We start from the raw sequence: 24,120 nt of genomic DNA on the forward strand, positions 1-24,120 counted from the left end.
ATGAGTGAACACATTTCATCTGTTTGTGTCTAATGACTGTTTGATTTTATACTGAACAGATGTGGAGAGACGATATGTTGAGCCCAGCAACTTCTTCTCCTACACAACCGTCCTGTCCTCCTGACCTCCTGCAAGGCAGAGATACACACAGCCTAGTAATGCCTTTATTATTATATTCTATTCTATTACACACACACATTATTGCTATTCTTCTTAGGACACTGCACTGACACCCCTTCATTTGGAAAGTCTAAAAAAAGCCTCATCCATAACCACAATCTGTAAATGTTAGCCCAAAGTTCATCAGAAATGAGCTTCAGCTTCATTAGGACCAGGTTTTGGTCTCCATGAGGACTACTGGTCCTGACGAAAAGGTCCTAAAGAGGTAACAAATGCAAACACACACCCTCACACTATTTCAAGTGAGTTATTATAGTTGGATTAAAGGCTCAGACATACAACAAGCAGTTACATTAAAAGTTTTATTTGCTTTGATTGCGTGTGTGGCAATTATGTAAGTTGCCACATATTTTATTACCATGAAGGATATAATATAGTGGCTCCCAAATCCTGGTCCAGTGACTGGCACTGGGTGGCTGGCTGTAGTTTAACAGTATAATTAAAAAAAAAAAAAAAAAAAAAGCAAAGATAATAATTTAACGGTAGACTACATTAAATACTTAGACAGGAAACAGAATTTACAGCAGTTTTTGAATGATCATACGTTCATAAATCGTCCTTTAATCCATCTTTGCAAGCTTGGAAATGGTAATGAGTAAGGAGACCTCAGACACTGTGAGGCAATGGCGGGGCAATGCTGTGAAATACAGAGAAAGTAAACTTAGTGCTTTTTTGGAGTTTCACACCAAAGCTTGTATCATTGTCATCATCAAACCCCTTAAATTTGTATTCAAACCGTTGAGTTCAGTGAGTTCACATGAGTAGATTAAGCCTTTCATCTCTCACTGTAGTTGTCAATATAGCAGTGATTATATCCTCTGTTGCTAGGCAACAATCCTGCACTACACACAAGGAGGAAACCGCAACATTGTGCAAGTAAAGCAAGATGGCTGCAAGTTAGCGTAGGACTGAAAACACAAAGAGGCTCAGAAAAGTTTCAGAAGTGAATTACACTGACGGCAGGATGAGGACTGCCTCTGTGCTGCTGCTGTATACACACAAACGCTCCCTCAGTCAGGTCTGATAGTTTTGCTTGAGGGACGCAGCATACAGATACTGTTCAATCATTATTGTCAAAAAAAACAACAAAAATCACCAAAAGTTACGCCCTGGAGCTTTAAATATCCAAATTACTCACACAAACGATGATTTACAACAATACAAATTTATCACTGCATGCCGTTGAGCGGTGGTTCAGCATGTGGAGTCACTCTTATTTGCACACATCATTTGACTTCAACCAACTCTGCCAAGTAAGTCAAACAGTTTCTCACATTTTTGTTGCATATTTTGCGTGTGCGCTCACACACAAACACACATGCACACACCACATCTTCAGATCTTTCTGGAGACCCCACACTGAACAGAGAACTCCTTGAAAGGAGGTGGTGAATGGAATCAATCCTGTGGGCTCTTCTGGACGGCATCTGGAAGTTATCAGCTAGCCAAGCAGCCAGAGAGAGGCTGAAACAGGGTCAGGGTTGAGGATGAGGAGTTTACTCTGAAATTAGAAGAGGCCAGCAGGCGAGGTGAGAAACGGGCCTGTGGATGTTGGACAGTTCTCCCCCAAGGAATGACTGTGTGAAGTTTCTTAAGCTTTATATAACAGATGAGAAGAATCTGGTTTTAAAGAGTTCAAACAGTCTTGTCATCCATCACGTCTGTTCAATAAATGACTGTCCTCATTTTTAACCTTTCTCAGTCAACAGGTCTGTTGGAAGTTAATGATATCAGGACACCTTCAACTTTTATATTTACTTTGGCTCATTGACTGTGATTAGAAACACTTCCCCTCGCTTTAAGCAGAAGTGTGAGACTTTGGTACATTCTTTTATTTGTTTTCTTGTGAGAGAGTTAAATGAGAAGACGTTTGATTGTGTGATAAATATGTTGCAGGAGCCGGTGTCCGGTGAGCCCAGAAATGCATAAAAAAGGGAAACAACATGGACAAATATTTCCAGATGTAGACCCTAAGGCCAGAAGGTTGATGGACTCTGTGGATGCAGGATGTGTTGCACCATTTCAGCCTTGAGAGACTTACAATACATGGCTCCTTGGCCACATTTGCAAAAGTTTGGCAGCCACTCATAGACTATATCAAAGATAAGCTCCTGACTCCCTCTCCTCCTCTCCAGTTAACACCTGCTTCTGACCCTGTTGTTTTTTTAGGCTAAAATAAGATAACTGGCTGCCGGCTCGTGTGACATATGTACACTACAGATAGACGTGTGTGCTTCTTGTCAAACAAAGCAAGTGTATTTGCCATAATTTTTTAACTATTCCTTTAACTTTAAGGAAGCAATGTTGTGTATATTATATAACATCTCCCCTCACCCTCCACCTCTTTTATATGACTTGACTAACTGTGCAAATGCTGCTCATTACTCATCGTCATCCATCAGGCCTGACTTTATTTTTCCCTATGTCTTTGCCCAACAGTTTCCTTAGCATAAGACGGCATTAAAAAGTGATCATTACTCTCAGGTTACTTGAGATTTAAGACGTAGATTGACTTTTCCAATAGAGGATTAGTGAAGCTGCCCCAGTGATGTGTTTCTCAGAATCAGGACATTATATACACTGTGTGTGTGAATAAATACAGTCTTGTATAAAGTACCTTATACTTGTGTAAAAGTACAGAAAATGACTTTGGTAGAAGTTGAAGTCACTTTTTCAGTAAAAGTCTTAAAGTTTATGACATTCACTGTACTTAAGTGTCAAAGTTAATTTTCTGATTTAAAATGTACTTAAATTTCAGAAGAAAAATGAGGAGTTAAGATCGAATGATGGCTCAGTCGTAGGGCGAGTTGTCTTTCAACTGGAAGGTTGTAGGTTCAGTTCTTTGTTCTGCTAGTATATATGTGTCCTTGAGCGAGACACTTAACCCCATGTTTCAGCATTTGAATGGGTGTGAATGGATCAATGGCTAAGCTATAGTGTAAAGCAGTTCATCAAGACTAGAAAAGCTCTATATAAATACAGACCAAGATACTCTTCTTCTGATTTGTGGTAGTAATGAGTAACAAAGATAGTTAGAGGAAATGTAGTGGAGTAAATGTAAAAGTAAAGTTTTGTTTTTATGTGTTGCTATATGGTAAGAAGTGAACAAAAAAACAATCCCTCAGAAAATGAAAATACTCTTCAGGTTATTCTCCATTTGGAGAAAGTATATACTTTGCTGGTCAGTACCAGTCAGTGTTCTCTTACCCTGATGCCTATTTAATGCTGTATTGTCTCACTTGTGTGTTTCAGAGTCAAAAATCCAGCATCAACACTCTCCAAGGGGAAGAAAGCTGCACTGTGACTGATGACTCAGGAAGTCAGTGGTCTGCCACAGTAGACAACGAAGAGGAGAGGAGCATTGCCTTAGAGAAGAGCATGTAGGTGTTTAAAGGATTACTTTGACATGTTGGGACATGCTGATTTATCTCCATGCTGATATACTTAGAACTGAAAGAAAAAAGTTGCTCTGTTCAGTTGAAGCTGCTAGTACATTATGTCATGTGTGTTTAATCCATTAGAAATACCATCATGTAACCTAGACAAAGCACTCAGAGAGCGGAAACCAAGGATCACTTCTGTCTCAGGATCACCACCAAAATCAGATTTTTACCTGTCCTGTCTAGCAACTAAGGCATGCAGGCAAGCAAATCTAATGATTTCTGCCTTGGGTCATAACCTGCATTCCTAGAAAGTTTTGTCAAATCCAACAAACTGACAGAAAAAAAAACACAACACAATGCACTACCGAATGTTGTTATTTTGGTCCTCAGGTCTTTGTTGAATATAACGTGTTGGTTAATGAGCTTTGGTGGAAATGTATTACCATTTAACAGAGCCAGACAATCTGTTCCCCCTCTGTAGCCAGGCTTTATGCTTCCCATGTCATTATATGAAAGTAAATGAGCATATTTCTAAAGCATTTAACAATACTTCTCTTCACACAGATGTGCATTTTGTTTTGTGTCTTTTATTTGCTGCATTTAAATATGTTTTTCAGATATGTGCTGACCGAATTAATAGAGACAGAAAGGTTGTATGTGGAAGACCTCGGACTCATAGTGCAGGTTTGTTTCTATTATTCAAACTGAAAATATATATATGTGTATATATATATATATATATATACATATATATATATATACATATATACATATATATATAAATCAGACTCAACATTGTGTGTGTGTGTTTGTGTGTGTGTGTGTGTGTGTGTGTGTGTGTGTGTGTGTGTGTGTGTGTGTGTGTGTGTGTGTGTGTGTGTGTGTGTGTGTGTGTGTGTGTAGGGCTACATGGCCACTATGACTAACCAGGGAGTTCCAGAGGACATGAAAGGGAAGGACAGGATTGTGTTTGGAAACATACACCAGATCTATGACTGGCATAAGGAGTGAGTCCTTCAATTCATCTCACTTCCTTTCATATCTGAACTAGTATTCTTCTGAGTTTCTTACTTTGTACGAAGGTCTGGTGTGTCTCATGTCCTTTGTGATTTGTTTTCTGCATGACTTTTCCCTCTCTGACCTTCTCTGCCTCGTGTCCCTCAGTTACTTCCTGGGAGAGCTGGAGAAATGTGTGGGTGATCCAGACAGCCTATCTCAGCTCTTCATCAAACATGTGAGTCTGCAGATCAGTAAGTAGCATGTGTAGATAGGAGAGTTTTGACTTTTACCAAAGGTTGCAGGTCTTGGCCCCCGTCTTCCAAATAAAAAAAAGTCTTCATCTTACAAATCAGTTGCCTGCAGATGCACAATTAAAGGTCTGGGATTGTGATATATGTGGTTTGACTCTGAGGTCAGCAGAGACCATGCTGTGTTGTTTTGCTCTCAACACTAAAACTCCATCCATCCATCTTTTACCGCTTTATGCTCCAGGGCGATAAGCGAGATACGCCCTGGAGAATTCGCCAGTCCATCGCACCATCCACTCGTGGTCAATTTCTAATTCCCAAATCTGCATGTTTTTGGACTGTGAGAGGAAACTGTAGAACCCGGGGAAAACCCACCCACACACACAGGGAGAACATGCAAACTCCATGCAGAAAGGCCCTTGTTCCAACCGTGTCGCTGTTCGCTTCTTGCTGTGAAGGCAAGAGAGCTAACCACTACACCAACCGTGTGGCCCGACACATGCCTATGCACTGAGTTGCTGCCATGTAATTGGCTGATAAGATATTAATGTGAACAGGCAGTTGAACTGGTGTTCCTAATACATGCAAGCACAAACAAACAGAGATATGCACATCTTTATACAAGAGCACAAGTAAGTGAGAAGATAAAAAAAACTTGAAAAATAAAAGCAAATGAATCCAGCAGCTCACACAACAGAAGTAAAATATATCAGTTCAAGGCCTTTCTACAAAGCTAAGTTTATAGATGTTATTCAAAAAGTAGCAACAGAGTCAGATCAAAGATGCGGGTTCAGTTATTGGCTCTGTAGTGTCTCTGGTATGTGGTATGAGTGCATAATCTTTCAGCGCAGAGTTCTAGCTTGACGTTTCTGCCCCACTCTCGTCAGCATAGTGTAAACTACCCAATTAAAGCAGTCTGACTCAGCCACTGGAACTGGATATAATGAGGCAAAGATGAACGTTCATATAACTCAACAGGGAAAGAAAAAAAAACACAACTGCTCAGAGGTTTTATTCCCTCTTTATCCATCCCTATGTCACCCAAACATTTAGATTAATCCCCACATGATGTGTTTCTCTGTCTTAAATGTGCAGGAACGACGTCTTCACATGTATGTGGTTTACTGTCAGAACAAACCCAGGTCAGAGCACATCGTCTCAGAGTACATTGAGACATACTTTGAGGTGAATAATCTTTTTTACTTCAGTAAAGCTTGGTGATGACTTTTCATTTCTTCTTTTTTTTACTTTAAACATCTCTCCCTCTGTAATTGTACCTGACAGGAGCTCAGGCAGCAGCTGGGGCACCGGCTGCAGCTGAACGACCTGCTCATCAAACCTGTGCAGAGAATCATGAAGTATCAACTGTTGCTGAAGGTTCTTTTTCTTCATCATGTCTCTGCATACTGTTACATGATCAAATGAACATCGTTTTATCATATATTTGAAAGAAAACTTGAAGGCAGCATCTCACTGACAAAAATTAACATCACCACAAATGGTTATGAACATAACAGCATCAGCATGTTATTTATCATAAGCATAAATCAAAGCGTTATTTAGTAAAATGTCACACTGAGATAAAAATACTTAAACTTACTTTTTAAAAACATAAATTAAAAGGTCATTCTGTAAATACATATTGCTATTATCAAAGCATTAAAAATTGTTCTGTTTCTCAGGACTTCCTCAAGTACTACAGTAGAGCAGGAAGAGACGTGGAGGAGCTGCAGGTACAATTTTGTCATGTGAGGTTAAAGCTGCCGTGTGTAACTTTTACATTCAAGCCAAGGTCAAATGAGTGCACACAATTCTAATTTTATCAGCAGGACGTGATTAGTTTTATGTTAAGACAGAGAATGGCAGCAGCAACATTGTGCCTAATTAACCTCTTATGAGTCTGTGACTGTATTGGATGAGCACAAAGCTCTATTTCTCTGCTTTCCAGTATCCATCCATCCATTCTCCAATTTATACTCCACATGAGGGTCATGGGGGTGCTGTGCAAATCTCAGCTGACATGAAAGGTGGGGTACACCCTGGAGAGATCACCAGTCCATAGTTTTTGCATTTTCTAGATGTCACGAACGGTCTAAGAGTTACAGTAAAGACAAGTACGCATGCCAAATCCTGTTGGTGATGACTGCAAAATGACTGACAACACAAAGAAGCATCCATGAAAAGTTTCTACTGCTCAAAAGTTTTGCCTGCCCCAGTTATTCTGCAATTTGATAAATTTGATAAATAAATGCTCCCTTAGTCAGGTCTGATAGTATTGCCTGACAGAGGCTGACACCAGATGAAAGTCACAGTATACAAATATTGGTACTTTATTTGTATTCACAAAAACCAAACAGAGACAGAATAATAACATCAACAACAAAAGTTACACATTGCGGTTTTAATACAAATACTTGTTTTTAAAATCTGTATGGATCAAACATTTTCCAGCGCGTTTCAACTTCTTGATTCATCCAATTTCCTTCATCAGAGGGCAGTGGAGGTGATGTGTTTTGTGCCAAAACGCTGTAATGATATGATGAATGTTGGGAGACTCCAGGGGTTTGAGGTGAGAAACTGTTTTATATATATATGTACTGTATATATGTATTATCCCCACAGAGGTTAAACATATCCAGGGTGTTTTGGGGGTCTCTCACACTGTTCTGTTGCACACCTAATGTTTCAGGGTAAAATCACAGCTCAGGGGAAGCTGCTCCAGCAGGATACGTTCTCTGTCAGTGAGCAGGAAACTGGCTTTGTGTCCAGAGTGAGGGAGAGGCGGGTCTTCCTGTTTGAGCAGCTGGTTATCTTCAGCGAGCCAATTGATAAGAAAAAAGGCTTCTTGTTGCCAGGGTACACTTTTAAAAACAGCATCAAGGTAAAACTAACACTTTATTCCAATGCATAGTTGCTTTAGTGTTGTTTCTTTGTGTATAACACTATTTTTGTGCGGCCTCCAAAGGTCAGCTGTTTGGGTGTGGAGGAGCACACGGAAGATCCATGCTGCCTGGTGCTGACCTCCCGGGGGAAAGATGGAAGTGTGGCGCGCTTCATCATGCAGGCTTCATCTCCAGAAATAAGGCTGGCTTGGCTCAGTGACGTTGTCCAAATCTTAGAGACTCAGAGGAACTTCCTCAATGGTACCAGAGCTTGGTGTTTCTTCAGTAGAAGTGCTGTTGTAAGAAGAGTTTGGACCGTGTGAATAATGTGACATCTCGTCCTGTTCATTGTAGCCCTTCAGTCCCCAATAGAGTACCAACGCAGAGAAAGCAAGTCAAACAGTCTTGGCAGAATCATGAATTCTCCATCTGCTCTGCAACCTCAGTTGTCAGCATCTATAGACCGACGTCAGCAGCCATGTCTGTTGTCTCTCAACGCCTCCCTTCCCTCCCTGCATCCACCGCAGCACTGCCCTGCGTCAAAGGTGGTGAGTGTACATTTATGCTAACTTACAAATTTACATAAGCACACGCTTCTCTCTTTCTCTCACAACTGTATCTGTTTTAAGGTTTCCAACCCTTGTGCTGCAACACCTGGAGAAGTTCAGCCAACAGCTTCCTCCCACCAGCAGCTCAGTTTGTGCACAGAAGTGGGACACAACGGAGGGACGTCCAACGGTCTGCCTCACTGCAGCCAGCACAGCATGAAGGTACATGGTCCTGAATGGATGAATGGTAAAAACTGAAGTGTAAAGCAGCTATGAGTGGTCATCGAGAGAAGTTTCTTTTCCATAACAAAGGGACATTTTAGAATCCTCTTTAATATCTTTATTCTTAAATGCACAGTGTGTAATTTCTGCCACAGTGTGTCAATGTGTGTCAAAATACATAGTTTGATGACATTGGGAAGTAGTGTGGGATCATGGGAATAGTTGTCTGGTTTGGTTTCCCTGTGCGTTTGCACTAATTTTATGGACCGAGCTTCACATGACAAAACATGTAGCATATGTGATTAGTCGTGAACCATTAGTGACAAATACACACATTAAAAATGAACAAACAAAAGGCAACACACAAGCCGTGTCTCAATTCAGGGTTTGATCTTTTGATTCATTTTTGAAGGATTTGTGGATCCTTCACAGTGGAGGCTATCCCAGAATTTTATTTTACATAACAAAACATAACAGGAGAATGGGTTTGGTGAAGCGAGGATCATTGTACACCAAACACAAATGCAAAATAAGAATAAATGAATAAAATAAACTCCAAAATAATCACTTCACAAAAATAAGATTTAGAATTAGATATAATTTTGAAGCTTAAAGGTGCATTATGTAATAAATCTAAAGCAACTGACCATAAAATCCTCCTAATATGTCACAGAGACTCAGGAATAATGTTCATATAACAAACTGAACTCACCAACAACAACAGTACAGTCAAAATATTTGCATTAAAAAAAATATTTTGCAGACTGCAAATCATGTTTATGTTTTGAAATCATGTTTTGGCATGTGGTGGCACCTACCGCCGTCAACAATCACTGCAGTCAGTAGAGTCTCAGCTGCCGAGCAACCACGGGTTGCCAGTTACGTCAGAAAACGAAACCTAAAAGACCTCGGTATTTTGAATTTGAATGTAGTAACCATTTTTGGCCACATTCTTACATATGGCACCTTTAATTCGTAGTAGTTATTTAGTTATTAATTAGTGTTAAGAAGTTCCTTCTTACATATTGTTGTTAAACTATTGTGATATAAATAATCTTATTTCTATGTCAGTATGTGTCTGACATCACATCATCACATTTTTTAATATTAACTATCGGTAATATTAACTGGAGGCTCCATCAAAACTAATAATCACAAAATTAATAAACTGGTACAATACTGAATAAATCACTAAATACTACTACTATTAGTTCTACAACTGTGTTCAAACATAAAATATATTAAATATGTTTATTTTACATCAGATATGTGTAAATATACCAGATTTTTTTAGATGTTTTGGCTGAGTGAGGAGAACTATGAATCAGGACTTTGAACTGTAGAGGGCAGCGTTTAGCTTCTTGGTGTACAGCCTGATGAAATTTAGTAGGAGAAGAAGAAGGGAAACCTGGGAGTTGTGTGGTCTAGCCCAGTGTTCCCCAACCCTGGTCCTCAGAGAAACACTGCCCTGCATGTTTTAGATGTTTCCCTGCTCCATCACACCTGGTTCAAATTGTCAGTTCGTCATCCAGCTCTGCAGAAGCCTGATAACGAGCTGTGTTGGAGCAGCTTTGACTTCTTGAAGACTTTTCACCTCTTACCCGTGAGGCTTTGTCAGTTCTTAACGTCTGTTGAAACCTAGGAATTTAACTTAATGCTTCAGTGTAACACCTTGTCTGGTGACAGAAACTGCTGCTGACAGTTGACGACAGTTGTCGGAGAGCTCCACGTTGTTAAGGGAGGTCATTAGAGTTTCCTGTGGTCACATGACGTGCCTGTGGTCAGGCAAAATTTAGACAAGTTATTCAGTCTCCTGAGGAAAGATGAAAGAACATCATCAGGTGGCAGATGTCACAGACCTCTTCTGTTGAGAGATAGTTTTCTCAGTTTTTCACATCAGAGGATCCCCTTTCCTGCAGATGTAGACAGCCGAGTCCTGGCCTGGCGACTTTTTTTTATGGTCGTTTACAGTCGACAATTTACCCAACCCCTAATCTGCATGTCTTTGTACTGTGGGAGGAAGACCCTAGGCCCGTTCCACAAAAGTTGGACTCAGATATCCAGGATGAATGATTGAGCCTGGTTCATCGAATCCAAAACAAGCGTGTCCAGGCTCAGTTGGTTCCACAAAGACCGAGCCAGGATGATCGGACACGGATTCATCAAACCAGCTGAAACCAATCCTGGATCAGTGCGTGTACACAGCTTCATCAAATAGACCTCGCTGTCGATCACAGATTCACCATGACAACTGCGGCGTTCTATTCGTCCTCGGAGGCTAAAATCCTCATGGAGGAAGTGAAAGACCAAATCAAAAAGAAATGAAACACGATAATAAACCAGCGAGAAAAAGCGATCGCCTGAATGCGTAAGGAGTGCGGAAATACACGTCAATTCCTCCGCCGAAACCGTCACATTTACGATCCAAAAAGTTATTTAACATCTCCGATAACGTAGTTGTACTTTGATAATGAGTTGAAATTGTGAGTGAAAATGTGTAAATGTCACTTCCTTTAGATTGTGAAATACACTTTGTGTGTGCGCGCGTGCGTATGCGAGTGTGTGTGCGTGCCTGTATTATACAGACCTTTTAATGTGCATTCATTCTTATGTTCTATAATATTCTTATGTTCTATAATGTTCTATAATATTCTTATGTTCTATAATGTTCTATAATATACTTATGTTCTATAATATTCTTTGAATTGGTTCTTTATGTCTTTGCAGAGACAGAGTTCAGTTTTGAAAGGAGCTGATTTACTTGCTTTGATTTATCCTTATTCAATAAAGCAGCCTCGTGTTACTCTTTGATGTTTTATTAAATTTCTATCGTGTGTATAAATTTGAATTTGAATTATTGTAATCAATGATTACAAATGTTTAGATAATGACCGTGGGTATAGTTGAATGTGAAAACATAGTGTAGTGGACAGTGGAATAACTATTAGTTTCCATTTGTGGTGACTGCTGCTGTGATGAGGGATGAGATTTAATAAATCCTGGAATTTAGCCTTCTCCAGACCAGGCTAAGGCCACAGGATAAATCTCCATGGTAACTTATGTCATAACATATCCTGGAACCGGATCAAGGATAAATTAAGCCAGGATAAGCAACATAGCCCGGCTTAATCCCTTATCCTACTTTTGTGGAACGGGCCTCCTGTCTTCAAAAAATCTGGACAGAAGGAGGATTCAACCAATGAGCATGTCTGCTGCTAACTGCTGCTCTTATATGATTTGTATTGATGTTAAAGATGGAGCAGGTTAGTTCAAGTGTTAATTGTGTAGTATATATTAACCTAGGAATATCAGCCGTGTTCTCTCTGTGGGTGCAGCCTGAGCCTGTTTGTTGTCATCAGCAGAGATGTTGAGGGGAAATTACTCTCCGGTTGCCTTTGTCAAATATCCTGTTGTTGTTTCTGTGCGGATTTAAAATCTTGGACGAGCTAAGCTGTAGCCAGTGTCAATTAGTTATATAGGAAAAACCCCACTGACCTAATGTTTTATCTTTTTCTCCCAGACTTCCACCAAGAGGAGGAAATGGTTTGATAAAAGTGCTCTTATTAATCAGGTTTATCTGGCCTGATTCCACAAAGTCACTCCTGTGCTCTGTTCTGTGTCTTGGTGTGTTTGGATCAGCAGCTTTTCCATCAGGCTCTGGGTGCTGACGCACCAACAAGCTAACTTCATACTTAAAGTTGTAAAACCTGTAACCTGTAAAATACAGGTCTGAACACACATAATGCATTCATCCAAAAAAAACCACATTTGGTGGTGGTTTTGAAAATGCATTTGGCCACATTTCTCCATGTGCATGAACACAGTCTGTCAGTCTGTCTTATTCTCAGTCTACGGAAACCAAAAGATTTTGTATTATAAAGCAATTATACATTTATAGTCGTATTCCTGTGGGTACTAAATTCCATTTCAGCCAATAAACCTTCTTGAATGATACACAGTGGACATTTAAGTCAAAGTTAAATAAAAACATCTCCCACCTCCATCCATACATGAAAGACTTGCCTTAATTTACAAAGATTTTTTACGAGTCACGTCTTGAAACTGTATTTTTTTCTCTCTCAGGGTATGATGACCATGTTCAAGGCCAGCAACTCTGACGGTTGAACTTACCTTCCTCCTCCCGGTGTAGGAGTATATCAACTGAATTTTTTTTTTTTTCAGCAGTGATCGACTTTTCCACTCCACTGCAGGAGCCTTCTTCACATCATGTCCCAAATTTCCTTTCCGGATTCCTCCCAAATATCACTATGGTGCACAGTATCTCATAACTAATCTGGATTTGATTAAGTTCATATGAGTGTTTAAGCGACATGTCATGCACAGGTGTTGATAACAGAGGGTGGGTTCAAATACAGCACCATGGACACTTGACCTCATGTTGTTTGTTGTATACGTTTCTTACTTTTTCCGTTCAAATTTCCTTGATGGATATTCTTTGTAACAGATCATATTTTTCATAAAGGACCCTTTTACTCTCTCTGCATCCTCAGCTGCACCCTCGCTTTCACTGGGTAGATTCCAGTATGGCTGAATTCACACGAGTGTCATGTATATAATGTCACGTGTATGTCTCTGTATTCTTCAATAATAACCTAGTATAGCTCGTATTGTCCACATTGCTGGTCTATTTTAACCCAGCCATTGTTCGAGTTTTATCAGAAGTAAACACACCACAAAGTGTGTGCTTCAGAAATCAGAGGAAAAAGGGAACAAAGAAAAAAACAAAACAGAGCAGTGATGGCAGTGTATCATTGTATATCCATCATGCAACTAGTGAAATTGAGATTGAAACTTTGATCGCAGCAGAATGTGTTCACAGAAGCCACAACCAAAAACGATGTGGCAGAGAAAGCTAACTTTATTGTGGCTGAAGAAATCAGCCGTGCTTCAAAGTCTTTTTCTGAGGGTGCGTTTTTGAAGCAGTGCATGCTGAAGGTGTGTGAGCAGGTCTGCAGATAAAGACTCTTAAAACTGGTAGTTTATCAAGAAACACCATCATGGACCGGGTTACATTTATAATGCATCATATTTGTAACTTGAATAAGTAATAAATACAGAAAGTTATTTAGCAATATGTTATGGAGTAGTTCCCTTTATTTTACATTATATTTGGTTACATTTACTTACATTTATTCTGTATGACAGTTACATCTTGCCCTTTGAGGGTAATCATTATGCTGATGTGGCCCTCAGTGAAAATGAGTTTGACACCCGTGGTCTAAATTGACATTTTGCCTCCAAGTGTCCCCTGTGATGGACTGGTGATCTGGACAGATCCCCCTATGTCAGCTGAGATTGGCACAGCGCCCCCTGTGACCCTCATGTGGAGGATAGAGTGGTAGAAAATGGAGCTCTTTTAAAGGGTGATGAAAACCTACAGGTTTATTTGCTGTAACTTATTTATTGTGTCATCATTCCATATTAATCTACACAACTTTGACTCATCTCTGGTTTTTAATGTTTCCACAGTCTTTATATTCTGTTGTTACAGAAATCAGGTCTGAGTCGTTTTCCTCAGTTTAGGATTTCAATGTCATATCTTTTCTCTGCATTGGAGATATGCCTCATTTTCATAGCAGTGAACATATTGGTGTACAGCACCCTCTAGTGGAGTGTTTTTAAAAAGGAATGAGGACTTTTGCAAACAAATCATTAGTGATTACTGACACTGACCTCTGCATTTAACCTGTCCTTTTTTACACACCAATAGTGAACACAAACCGGGCGGAGAAGCACTTATCTGCGCCTGGTGGAGCAATGATTGGGTGTCTGGGATTTGAACCGGCAACCCTCCAGTTATAAGCCAATTTAATTAATTCTGAGACAATTTTTTTTTACAGCATATACTTACACAGTTCCCAGCTCCAGATGTGCTTTTTGGCATTTTTCATGCAGTTTACTAATTATTGCTCCTATAATTTCTGCCACTGAAACACTCAAATCCTAGATCAGGGGTGACAAACTCAAATGACCTGAGGGCCAATGAGTGTCCAGTGTGGTCAAGAGGGGGCCAGTCTAGATTTCAGTAGCGTGTGGGCAATATGATCTTAAAATTATAATACAATATTCCATCATGATATCACAAACATTTTACAATTTCAAAGTAAAAGTGCGTGTTTTTTGTATGGAATGATGTGCACTTCACAATTAAAACATATTTGTAATGCAAAATAAATCTATTAATATATATATATATATATCATTGTTTGATTTATTAGTCTATATATATATATATATATATATATATAGACTAATAAATCAAACAATGATGTGGAAAACTGCAATTAAAAGCATGACTGTACTAAAAGTGTTGCTAGCAAACATATTTAGTATGAGTGGAGGTCGGGGGCCATGTTTTCATTATGACATTGTAATGGTAAAATTCAATTTCTCTGAGAGCTACTTTGCCCATCACCCATACCCGCCTAACACAGAATACCAGGTCCTTTGTATATAGTGTATTGTATATTGTGTATTGTGTCTAGCCTGCACCTTCCTGCAGCACCAGCTGGGAGCCAGCTCCCCGATACCTACTGTAGATAAAGAGGTGTGAAAGCACCGTCTGAAGGTAGAGTCTTTGTCTATTGGAGGAATGCGAAAGGGAAGTTGCTTAGGTATAAATGCGGAGTGCACACTTTGCTCGGGGTCTTTCTTCAACAAGGATCACTCCTGTGAAGATTGACCTTTTCCTTGCAACGAAAATAAAACCTTGTCCGCTGGACTGTAAAACATAAACACCTTTATGTTTTACAGTAAGGACCCTTGATCATAACATAGAACCCTCTGTTTCCATGCTGCCGTCCCCAATATATCGCACAAAATTTGTATCCACAGGTATTTTTTAATTTGTCAGCCTTTGTAACAAGTTTTTTTTATTCATTATGAGGTGATCAGAAGACTCAGTAGTGGTTTTTGGGTGAAGAAAGCAGCTTAACTATACAAATCACAGTAAAAAAAAAAAAGAAAAAGAAATGCTATGGATCTGTCAACAGTTACACACACTGACATGAGACGCGTTTTTCAACACATTACTCCACAAAAGCCGTTTTTAATAAAAGTTTCGATGTCCACAGAGATAATGTAACAATAACAACAAAAATAATAATCACACAACATCATTAAAATATTCCTCTGAAGGTTTTAAAAAAATCCTTTTATAAATCTCTGGCACCTCTTTGCTAATAACAAATGTTGCTATTAAAATGATTTAAAGAGAAAAACATAGTGTGATACAAGGCATGGTATAAAAGAACACTGTCTCTTGACTATCACAGCAGCTGTTTTTACCAAAACAGGATTTTCAAGGCCTGCTCCGTCACCGTCTGACATGGTTTCTCTGATGTTTTCCTCAGTAGGTGTGACTTACAATTGTCTTCATACATTTCTCCCTCATTCCTTGTTTTTATGACAAAAAAACATGCACTTTGTATCCAACTTCTCTTTTAGGCAGCACGTAAAGAAACAGTTACTCTTATTCAGAGAACACAAAGGATTCTGGTTAAATGAGATAACAACACTTTTGGCAAATGTGTGTTTTTCCATGTAGCATTGGTAAAAAGAAACCCATGCTCTGTGTCTCCACAAATGTCACTTTCTGCAAAGTCTCCGTGTGAGTCCTTCGTCTTTGAGCACATCACTGTTGCTTTTCCAGGCTCAGTCTGTTTTTGTTTGTTAGTGCAAACTGAAGGTGGACACATAACTCTTCTGAGAGGATCACAAAATGCTACGTGTTCTCTGTGTGAACATCTTTAGGGAGTCAAGCCGATAAGATTTGTCAAACACAAGGTGCACTCCTTGTATGACTGAATGATTAATAATGTGGGTAGACTGTGAAAACAGTCTACCCACATTAGAAAGAGACATCTTGTTTGGACAAGAGTTTTACTGTTAAAGCACGCCAGTGTAAATATGGTGAACATTTGTAAAAGGATTAACCGGCTTCTCACAGAGCTGCAATCCGACAGAGGGTGTGTAAAGGCTTTCAAAAAGAGGAAACTTTATCGAATGAGACGCAGTGGAGGAGAACTTCTTTGGCGACCTAGGAAGTTGGCAGAGAGACCTCAGACGAGCAGCTAATTGTGAGTCAAACACTGAAATCGGTTCTTGAAGAACAAGAGGCCATTTTTTGTTTGGGTGGCATCGGAGGAGGCCAGCGGGTAACGGAACTTGGCATAAGTCTTGTCACTGTCTGACTGGCCGACCCAGGGGAGTTTGATTTTGGTAGCGTGATTGATAATGACATCATCGCAGGAGCCCACGTGCAGGGATCCAAGACCGTCGATGAAAAATTCTGGAAAACAAATGCAAGCATTCAGTCACAACAACACATTCGAAACTTCTAATTATTTCTATTTCAAGTCACACAGGGTCAGCTAATGAAAATATTCTATTAAACCTTGTTCAAACAGGTGTGTGTGAATAAAGTTTTTATCTTTTTTTATCGCTTTTATCTTTATCTGTGGCATGTATGACCAACAAAACATGTTTCAGAGTAAAGAGCACTGTAGAGTTTCTGTTCCCTCTTTCCATTTATTCTCTTCAACAGGGCTTTTATTCTGAAATATTTGCAGGACCAGCAGATGTGCAGCCTCATACTGAAGAGTCCTGGCGTTTTATTGAGGTCAGAGGAGCATTTAGAGTGTTCAAAAGTTATTTATGATGTTTTACGATGGCAAACATATAATATAAATATAAAATATCATAATATCTATATAAATACTGATTTCAATGGACTAAAGAGTGTTGGAAACCTTTTTCGCTCATGAAAGTATTAATAAATTGGTCTTGTTATTTTACATACAGTGTTTTAATATTTCCCTTTTAATTTTGCCAGTTTTTCTCAATTTATGAAATAAAATGATCTTTTTCAAAGAAAGGAGGAAAACCCATGCGTACACGGGGAGAACATGCAAGCTCCACCTTCTTGGTATTGTAACGTTCGTCAAAGTGTTGTATCGTAAGGTTCCATGCATAAACTCATTGCTATAAAATGGTACTCACCCATGTGAGCTACCCTGGCGAGGCGCGGGTCGAAGCCGACTTGCTGGACTTTGTCAGTGCGAGCCAGGAAGAAGTTGATGACCCCGTCAGTGACGACACAGTTGGGGAAGCCTTGGACGATGTGATGAAATCCTCTCCTCATGTGTAAACAGTCTCCGTCCTCCTCCCCAGGCTCGATGGAGATGGTCTGTCTGTAATTCGAAGTGTAGCCCGTGGCCTCCCGCACTGCGCCGCCAACCTTCATACACACACACATACACACACACACACACACACACACACACACACACACACACACACACACACACACACACACACACACACACACACACACACACACACACACACACACACACACACACACATATACACTGGTGTTTACGGCGGATTCACCCTCTCATGCCGTTATCCAGACTTGGGGACACCACACTAGATGTGGCCTCCATGTGGCTGATGTCCAATTTACAGTGATCGATAAGGATTGAATACCTTGCTTAGGGGTACCCTAACCCTTGACCTGGCGAGGACTCGAACCTTGCTACCCTTCGCTTACTAGCCAACTTCTCTTTGTGCTTGGCTTTTGGCTGCCTGGTCAGAATTCTTTTTAACATAATGATAAAATGATGGTAATTCCATCTTATCTGTAATGCAATCCCCAGCTTGTTCATAACAATAGTAATAATAGTAACAACCCCACGACCCTCATCTGGAGTATAAAGTGATAGTAGATGAGTGAGTTATTGAGTGGGAATCAGAATGGTTGATTACCATATTTCTAAAGTTGAAATCCATCCCTGTCCCACACGCTTTTCGCATTGTTAATACCAAGATAGGGACACACGGTTGGCGTAGTGGTTACCGCTCTTGCCTTTGCAGCAAGAAGAACAAGGGCCTTTCTGCATGGAGTTTGCATGTTCTCCAAGGTTCTCCAGCTTCCTCCCACAGTCCAAAAACATGCAGATTTGGGGATTAGGTGAATTGGTCACTCTAAATTGACCGTAGGTGTGAGAATGTGGTAGAGTGGTTGTTTGTCTCTATATGTGGCCCTGTGATGGACTGGCGAACTATTGCCCTATGTCAGCTGAGATAGGCACAGCACCCTCCGGTGCAGGATAAAGCGGTAGACAATGGATGGGTGGATTACCAAGCTATTACTTGATATTACCATAATATCCTTTGCAAAACAGAACTGCTGAGTGTTAATCTGTCCCTCACCAGATCCAGAGTGGTCCTCTCCAAAACGTCCACCAGCTTCTCCAGCTTTGTGTTGGAAGAGAAGATGAAGTCGTCGTCCACCCACAGCACGTACTTCGTGGTCACCTGGGAAATGGCCAGGTTCCGTCCGGCAAACCAACCCTGTGACACGACACGACAGTGAGCTTGAGCTCCACAGAGAATGAACAGCGACAGCAGAAGAGGGAGAGAAAGGGGGGAGACATTAAACTACGTCCTTACCTTTCCAAAAGGCATGATGTAGTGTTCGATGTGGGACCCAGAGATGGTTTGGGGAGTTTCGCTGTCATCAGCGATTATTATAGTGACAGTAGGATAATATTTTCTGATGCTGTCAATAAGATCCTGGAGCTTATTGTAACGCAAAAAGGTCTTTGTAGCTATGGTAACCAGAGCACTGATATTGTAGTCTGCAGAGAAGGATGATAAAAAACAAACAGATTCATGGAAGAATGCAATAAAAACAAGGGAAATGTTCCAGTTTTTATTGATAATGGAAACTATAATATACCTGTATCTCTTTTAGATCCGGTGTTATACAGTTTAGGTGTTACACCGTGACGGATCTTGATAGTAAAGACAGCTTGATGTCCCTCTGTCTCAATCTGCACTAAAAGACACAACAAAAGCGACTTAATACATTTGATTGATGCAGCTGGATATAGAGAGGCATATTCACTGTGTTCTGATGCCGTTTGGACATTTGCTCACAAGAGATGAATAATAAAGTAAACATTCATTCAGTCATTCAGCTCGTGTTCATCTTTTATTGAAGAAAAATGGCTCGTTTATTTCTATACCACACCAACGCACAAAGTGTGTACGATGATGATGGTCTTTATAGGGAAAAACAACAAATGAGTACACACTATTAGCATTAGTTAAGCATTAATAAATATTGAATTCATCATTTATATGCATGAATACTCATTAGTATGTAGTTTATAAACACAGTTATAGATGTTTTACTCATCCCATCCGTCATGCTCCGTTTGTCCGTTATGTCATTTTATTGTGAAAATCCCTCTTATTTTGAAGTTTTCTTGTCCCTGTCTGTGTGCACTTTACTTTTCCCCTCTGTGATGACCCCAACCTGTTTCACCAGGTGTTGTGTCGGTCAGGAGTGATTCGTTCGAAAGTACGAATCATTTGAGTGAACGAACTGACTGGGATCACTTCATGAACTGATTCGTTCCATTTTTAGTTCAGTTGAGCTCAGCAGCGAGCGTGGCGGCCGGGAGTGGAACTGCCGGGTCCTGTGAATCACTCGTGAAGTCATTCGCCGACGCCGTCACTCACTCGTGAATCTTCGGCAAACTACGCCAGCCAACGTGCGCCGAGCGCCGAGCGGGGAGGGAGAGGGAGTGACTGTGAACTGTGTCTGCCCGGCTGTGATTCGTACACTGTCAGTGCACTGACTCACTCATGATTCGCGCGTACGAACGAACTGAGAGACAGAGAGGAGGTGTACTGACGCTGAGGTACGAACTGACACACAGAGAACTGGTGAACTGACGCTGAGGGATGAACTGACACACAGAGAGCAGGTGAAGTGACGCTGAGGGACGAACTGACGCTGAGGGATGAACTGACACACAGAGGAGGTGAACTGACGCTGAGAGACGAACTGACACACAGGGAGGAGGTGAACTGACGCTGAGAGACGAATTGACACACAGGGAGGAGGTGAACTGACGCTGAGAGACGAACTGACACACAGGGAGGAGGTGAACTGACGCTGAGAGACAAACTGACACACAGAGAGGAGGTGAACTGATGCTGAGGGCAGACTGACACACAGAGAGCAGGTGCACTGACGCTGAGGACATGAATCTCGTCCGCGCTGTCACTCACTTTTTTTAAACAGTCAGTGGATTGTGATGCCCTCAAGGTGTCAGGGAGGGCATTCCACAGCAGCACAGAATGCCCTATCCCCCCATGGTCCTGAGTCTGGTTCTGGGTATGTGGAGGAGGTTTGACTGAGTGGAGTGGAGGGAGCGTGTTGTGTTTTGTGGGTTGATCATTTCTTTGAGGTATGGGGGGGCATGTCCATGGATGCATTGGTGTTTGAGGAGGGAAATCTTGAATTCAATCCTGGTGGAGACAGGAAGCCAGTGGAGTGAGTGGAGAATGGGTGTAATGTGCTCATGTTTCCGCACTCTCATCAGGATCCTAGCTGCAGAGTTTTGGATGTATTGAAGCCTATGCAGACTCTTGCTAGGGATCCCAATGAGAAGTGCGTTACAGTAGTCTGGGCGTCCGTTTTAACACCAATATGTGTGACTGTTGATGAGCGGGGGATGTTTGAGCCAGAAAAGGTGATGCTGGTTATGGATGATGATTTGGTCTGGTGAGGGGTGCCAACCAGGATGGCTTCGGTTTTGGAACTGTTTAATTGGAGGAATGTTGTGTTCCATCCATACCTTTATCTCCTCCAGATAGGTGGTGAGTTTTGATGGGGATGACTGTGAGGATGGTGTTGCAGTTGTGGCATTTACATAGAGCTGTGTATCATCAGCATAGCAGTGGAATGACATTTTGTGACGGCTGATGATTTGGCCAAGGGGGGTGAGGTAGAAGATGAAAAGGATGGGGTTTAGGACTGAACCCTGTTCGTCGTCTCCCTGATTCCTCAGTGTATTTAGCCACACCCTTTTCTTTGTCTTATTGTGAGTTCATCCTCGTTTGTCACCAACCCAACACTTGTTGCATGAATGGGGTGAAGTCTGCCAACTCTTATGGAATTTCTTCTGGTTTGATGGCACACCTGTCGTCTATTCAATGTAACAAAAACAATACTTCACTCCCACGTACACATATTTCTCGCCCTTTGAAAACACAAAAGAGACAAGATCCACAGTGAAGAAACAAAAACAACTTTTAGCAGAACCTGCATGTCCTGATTTAGGGTTAACGCCGGACAGATTAAAAAGACAGATTAATTTAAAAGTTAAGTCCGTATTTAAAAGTCTCAGTGATATTTTGATTAATTGATGTGTATAATAATGCACTGAAATTTAAAGTACAAAAATCAAATAGCTCTTCAGAAAATGAACAATCAATGACACAAAAGCAATGTTGCTAGGCAACACAGTAGCTGTTGATGCTCTGTCCTCTGAACTGTGACTTATTTGTTTGCGCACACCTGTACTATCTGCTCTGAGCATATAAATAATCCACTTGTTTTCACTCTAGCTTTAAAATAACAGCTGTCGACTGTCATATCACATTCGCCCTGCAGACATGTTACACAGCAACCTGACGTGTACAGTACATGGAAAGTCCCTGACAGCAAATACAAAGGCTCCAAATCTTGATATGTTCGAGAACTAGTGATAACAAAAACAACAACGAAGAGTTGTGTGAGGCCTCACCTGTGTCGGCGGTGCTGGGGTGAAACAGCGTGTTTGTGTAGGTGACAAACTGCAGCTGTCGGTTCAGGTTGGTCAGGAGGCTGCTCGACATGCTCATGTGCATCTCACCGTCACCTTTGACCTTCACTCCGTCGACCTCTGCTGCTACGTTCAGTGTCCCCAGTGTAGTGGTGATGTTTATCTGCAGACACATGGCGGTGAAAGCGGGTGAAATGCAAAGCAGAGATGGAGGTGTCTCACATGTGCAAGAACACTCTGAAATACTCACTGAGTGATGGGCCCTGTGAAGGTCATGTAAGGCCAAGCCTGAAAGCAGAAGATGACAGACTTAATCCACTTCCTAATCCACAGATTTATTTTTATACAAGTGTTAACAAAATCAGAACTCCCTATCTTATTTGGGCTATCATAGAGATTCAATAAATGGCTTCAATAAAGATTGTTTAACACTTGTATACATTTGTAATTGTGGAGAAACCACTTGTCTCCATGCATCATTTACCACCCTCTATATCACTATCATCACCCTATGTCAGCTAAGATTGGCACCTCATAAGGAGGATAAAGCGGTAGAAGATGGATAGTCCACCTTTAGTGGCCTGATTTTTGTGGGGAGTGACCAGGAAGGACAGTATTAGAAATGAGCATAAATATGAGGGACAACATGGATGCTTTGAAGGAGGACATGAGGACAACTGGTGTAAACCCCTAAAGGGAGAAGCTGAAAAGAAGAAGAAAAAGAGCTATGTAATGTACAATAGTCGTGTGTCACTCTGAGCTCTCACCTGGAATGATGATTGTTTTTAGGGGCCGTACCTCCACCCCCTGTGTTGGATACTGTAAGGGATTGTTAGCCTCTGCCACCATGAGAACATCTGCTGGTGTCTGTGACCTGAGGGAAAATGTACACATGAGTTTACATAAGGGAGCGACACACAACAAACATTCCACAGCCACCACTAAATGCAAATCCTTAGTCAGCCGATCACATGGTATAGTGACTTGTACATGGTTTTCACCCTTTGAAAACACAAAGAGACTGACTGCCAATACACATGTCCAGGTTCTTGGCTAAGAATTAAAGCTTGTGAAGATACAACTGAATATAAGGAAGAAGGAACATGAGAAATAAAGGTTTTCTCGTAGAAAAGCAGAAAAATCCTGAGAGATAAAGAATGGATTAATGAATGGAATGAGCCAGAGATGACTGAAGCTTAGTCTAGCATCTAATACATGAAACATACATGAGTGCTAACCCAAATTACACACCCTGAGCTTCATCCCCTGGTACCTGGCCCTGGTCCTTACCTCTTCTGGAAACTGTCGTACTCTTTTGTCCGTCTCCTTTTTATTTCCTCCAGCTCTGAGGACTCAAAGGCAGTGTGCAGCGGTTGAGCCGACACCCGCGGGAATAAGAGCTGGGCAAAGGGCAGATTAACTCCTCCACTCTCACCCTCACATACGCACCCATTTTGAGCCAACAGACTGCATCAGTGAACAGAGACATGTTTGTGTCAGGAAAAGTGGGGTTTAGTTTGGGTCCATTGTGCTGTGAAATCAAAAATCAGCACTTACTTCGCCACATTATCTCTCACATGAAAGGGGATGTTGCCCAATTGGCGGTCTACTTCTGAGAGCCTCTCCTCCAGACGCCTGTCCAACAATGGAACTGGACGCTGCCACACATCCACGGTGGTGTAGGCCCGGGTGGGCCATGAATGAAGGAGGGCCAGTACCAGCACCACAGACACCAAAATGGCAAGCAATACTGTCTTCCTCACAGACCGCATTCTAAATCCTGTAACAGACAAGGACAGTAAGTCTCTCATCACTGTAATGAATTAGTGGTTGAAAAATGGAAATCAACTTTATTGTCATTGTACACGAAACTGCACGAAATAACAAGGTCAGATGAAGAGGGCCGATGGATTCCTCTGTACATATTGTTCATACATAAACATACAAAATAGGACACGATAAAAGCTGTAGCAAACTAAACTGACTAAATCATATGCAATGAAAAGCCGAAG

General features: G+C 41.0%; 2 protein-coding genes across 2 annotated transcripts in view; one reads left to right on the forward strand and one right to left on the reverse strand.

The window, feature by feature from the left end:
- arhgef25b (Rho guanine nucleotide exchange factor (GEF) 25b) overlaps window positions 1–12,587 on the forward strand; it is a gene marked incomplete at both ends in the record, with an annotated part of 30,240 nt that extends 17,653 nt beyond the window's left edge. Inside the window, 15 exons of the mRNA XM_083891966.1 lie at window positions 60–155; window positions 3,433–3,560; window positions 4,181–4,247; window positions 4,467–4,570; window positions 4,728–4,797; window positions 5,906–5,995; window positions 6,095–6,187; window positions 6,493–6,543; window positions 7,302–7,379; window positions 7,500–7,691; window positions 7,776–7,953; window positions 8,047–8,240; window positions 8,322–8,462; window positions 11,983–12,033; window positions 12,546–12,587. Coding sequence (XP_083748092.1) covers window positions 60–155; window positions 3,433–3,560; window positions 4,181–4,247; window positions 4,467–4,570; window positions 4,728–4,797; window positions 5,906–5,995; window positions 6,095–6,187; window positions 6,493–6,543; window positions 7,302–7,379; window positions 7,500–7,691; window positions 7,776–7,953; window positions 8,047–8,240; window positions 8,322–8,462; window positions 11,983–12,033; window positions 12,546–12,587 — 1,575 coding nt within the window. The remainder of the gene's footprint in view (window positions 1–59; window positions 156–3,432; window positions 3,561–4,180; window positions 4,248–4,466; window positions 4,571–4,727; window positions 4,798–5,905; window positions 5,996–6,094; window positions 6,188–6,492; window positions 6,544–7,301; window positions 7,380–7,499; window positions 7,692–7,775; window positions 7,954–8,046; window positions 8,241–8,321; window positions 8,463–11,982; window positions 12,034–12,545) is intronic.
- A 3,968-nt stretch (window positions 12,588–16,555) lies between these two features.
- Window positions 16,556–23,880, reverse strand: b4galnt1b (beta-1,4-N-acetyl-galactosaminyl transferase 1b; the record flags this gene model as incomplete). Its single annotated transcript, XM_083892075.1, has 10 exons — window positions 16,556–16,773; window positions 17,484–17,721; window positions 18,699–18,839; window positions 18,939–19,126; window positions 19,228–19,326; window positions 22,091–22,271; window positions 22,359–22,396; window positions 22,876–22,982; window positions 23,399–23,575; window positions 23,666–23,880. The coding sequence occupies 10 exons, from the start codon at window positions 23,878–23,880 to the stop codon at window positions 16,556–16,558; spliced, it is 1,602 nt and encodes a 533-aa protein (XP_083748201.1).
- Window positions 23,881–24,120: the final 240 nt, after the last annotated feature.

Source organism: Microchirus variegatus (assembly GCF_963457635.1).
Source record: "Microchirus variegatus genome assembly, chromosome: 7".
In the NCBI taxonomy this organism is placed as follows: Eukaryota; Metazoa; Chordata; class Actinopteri; order Pleuronectiformes; family Soleidae; genus Microchirus; species Microchirus variegatus.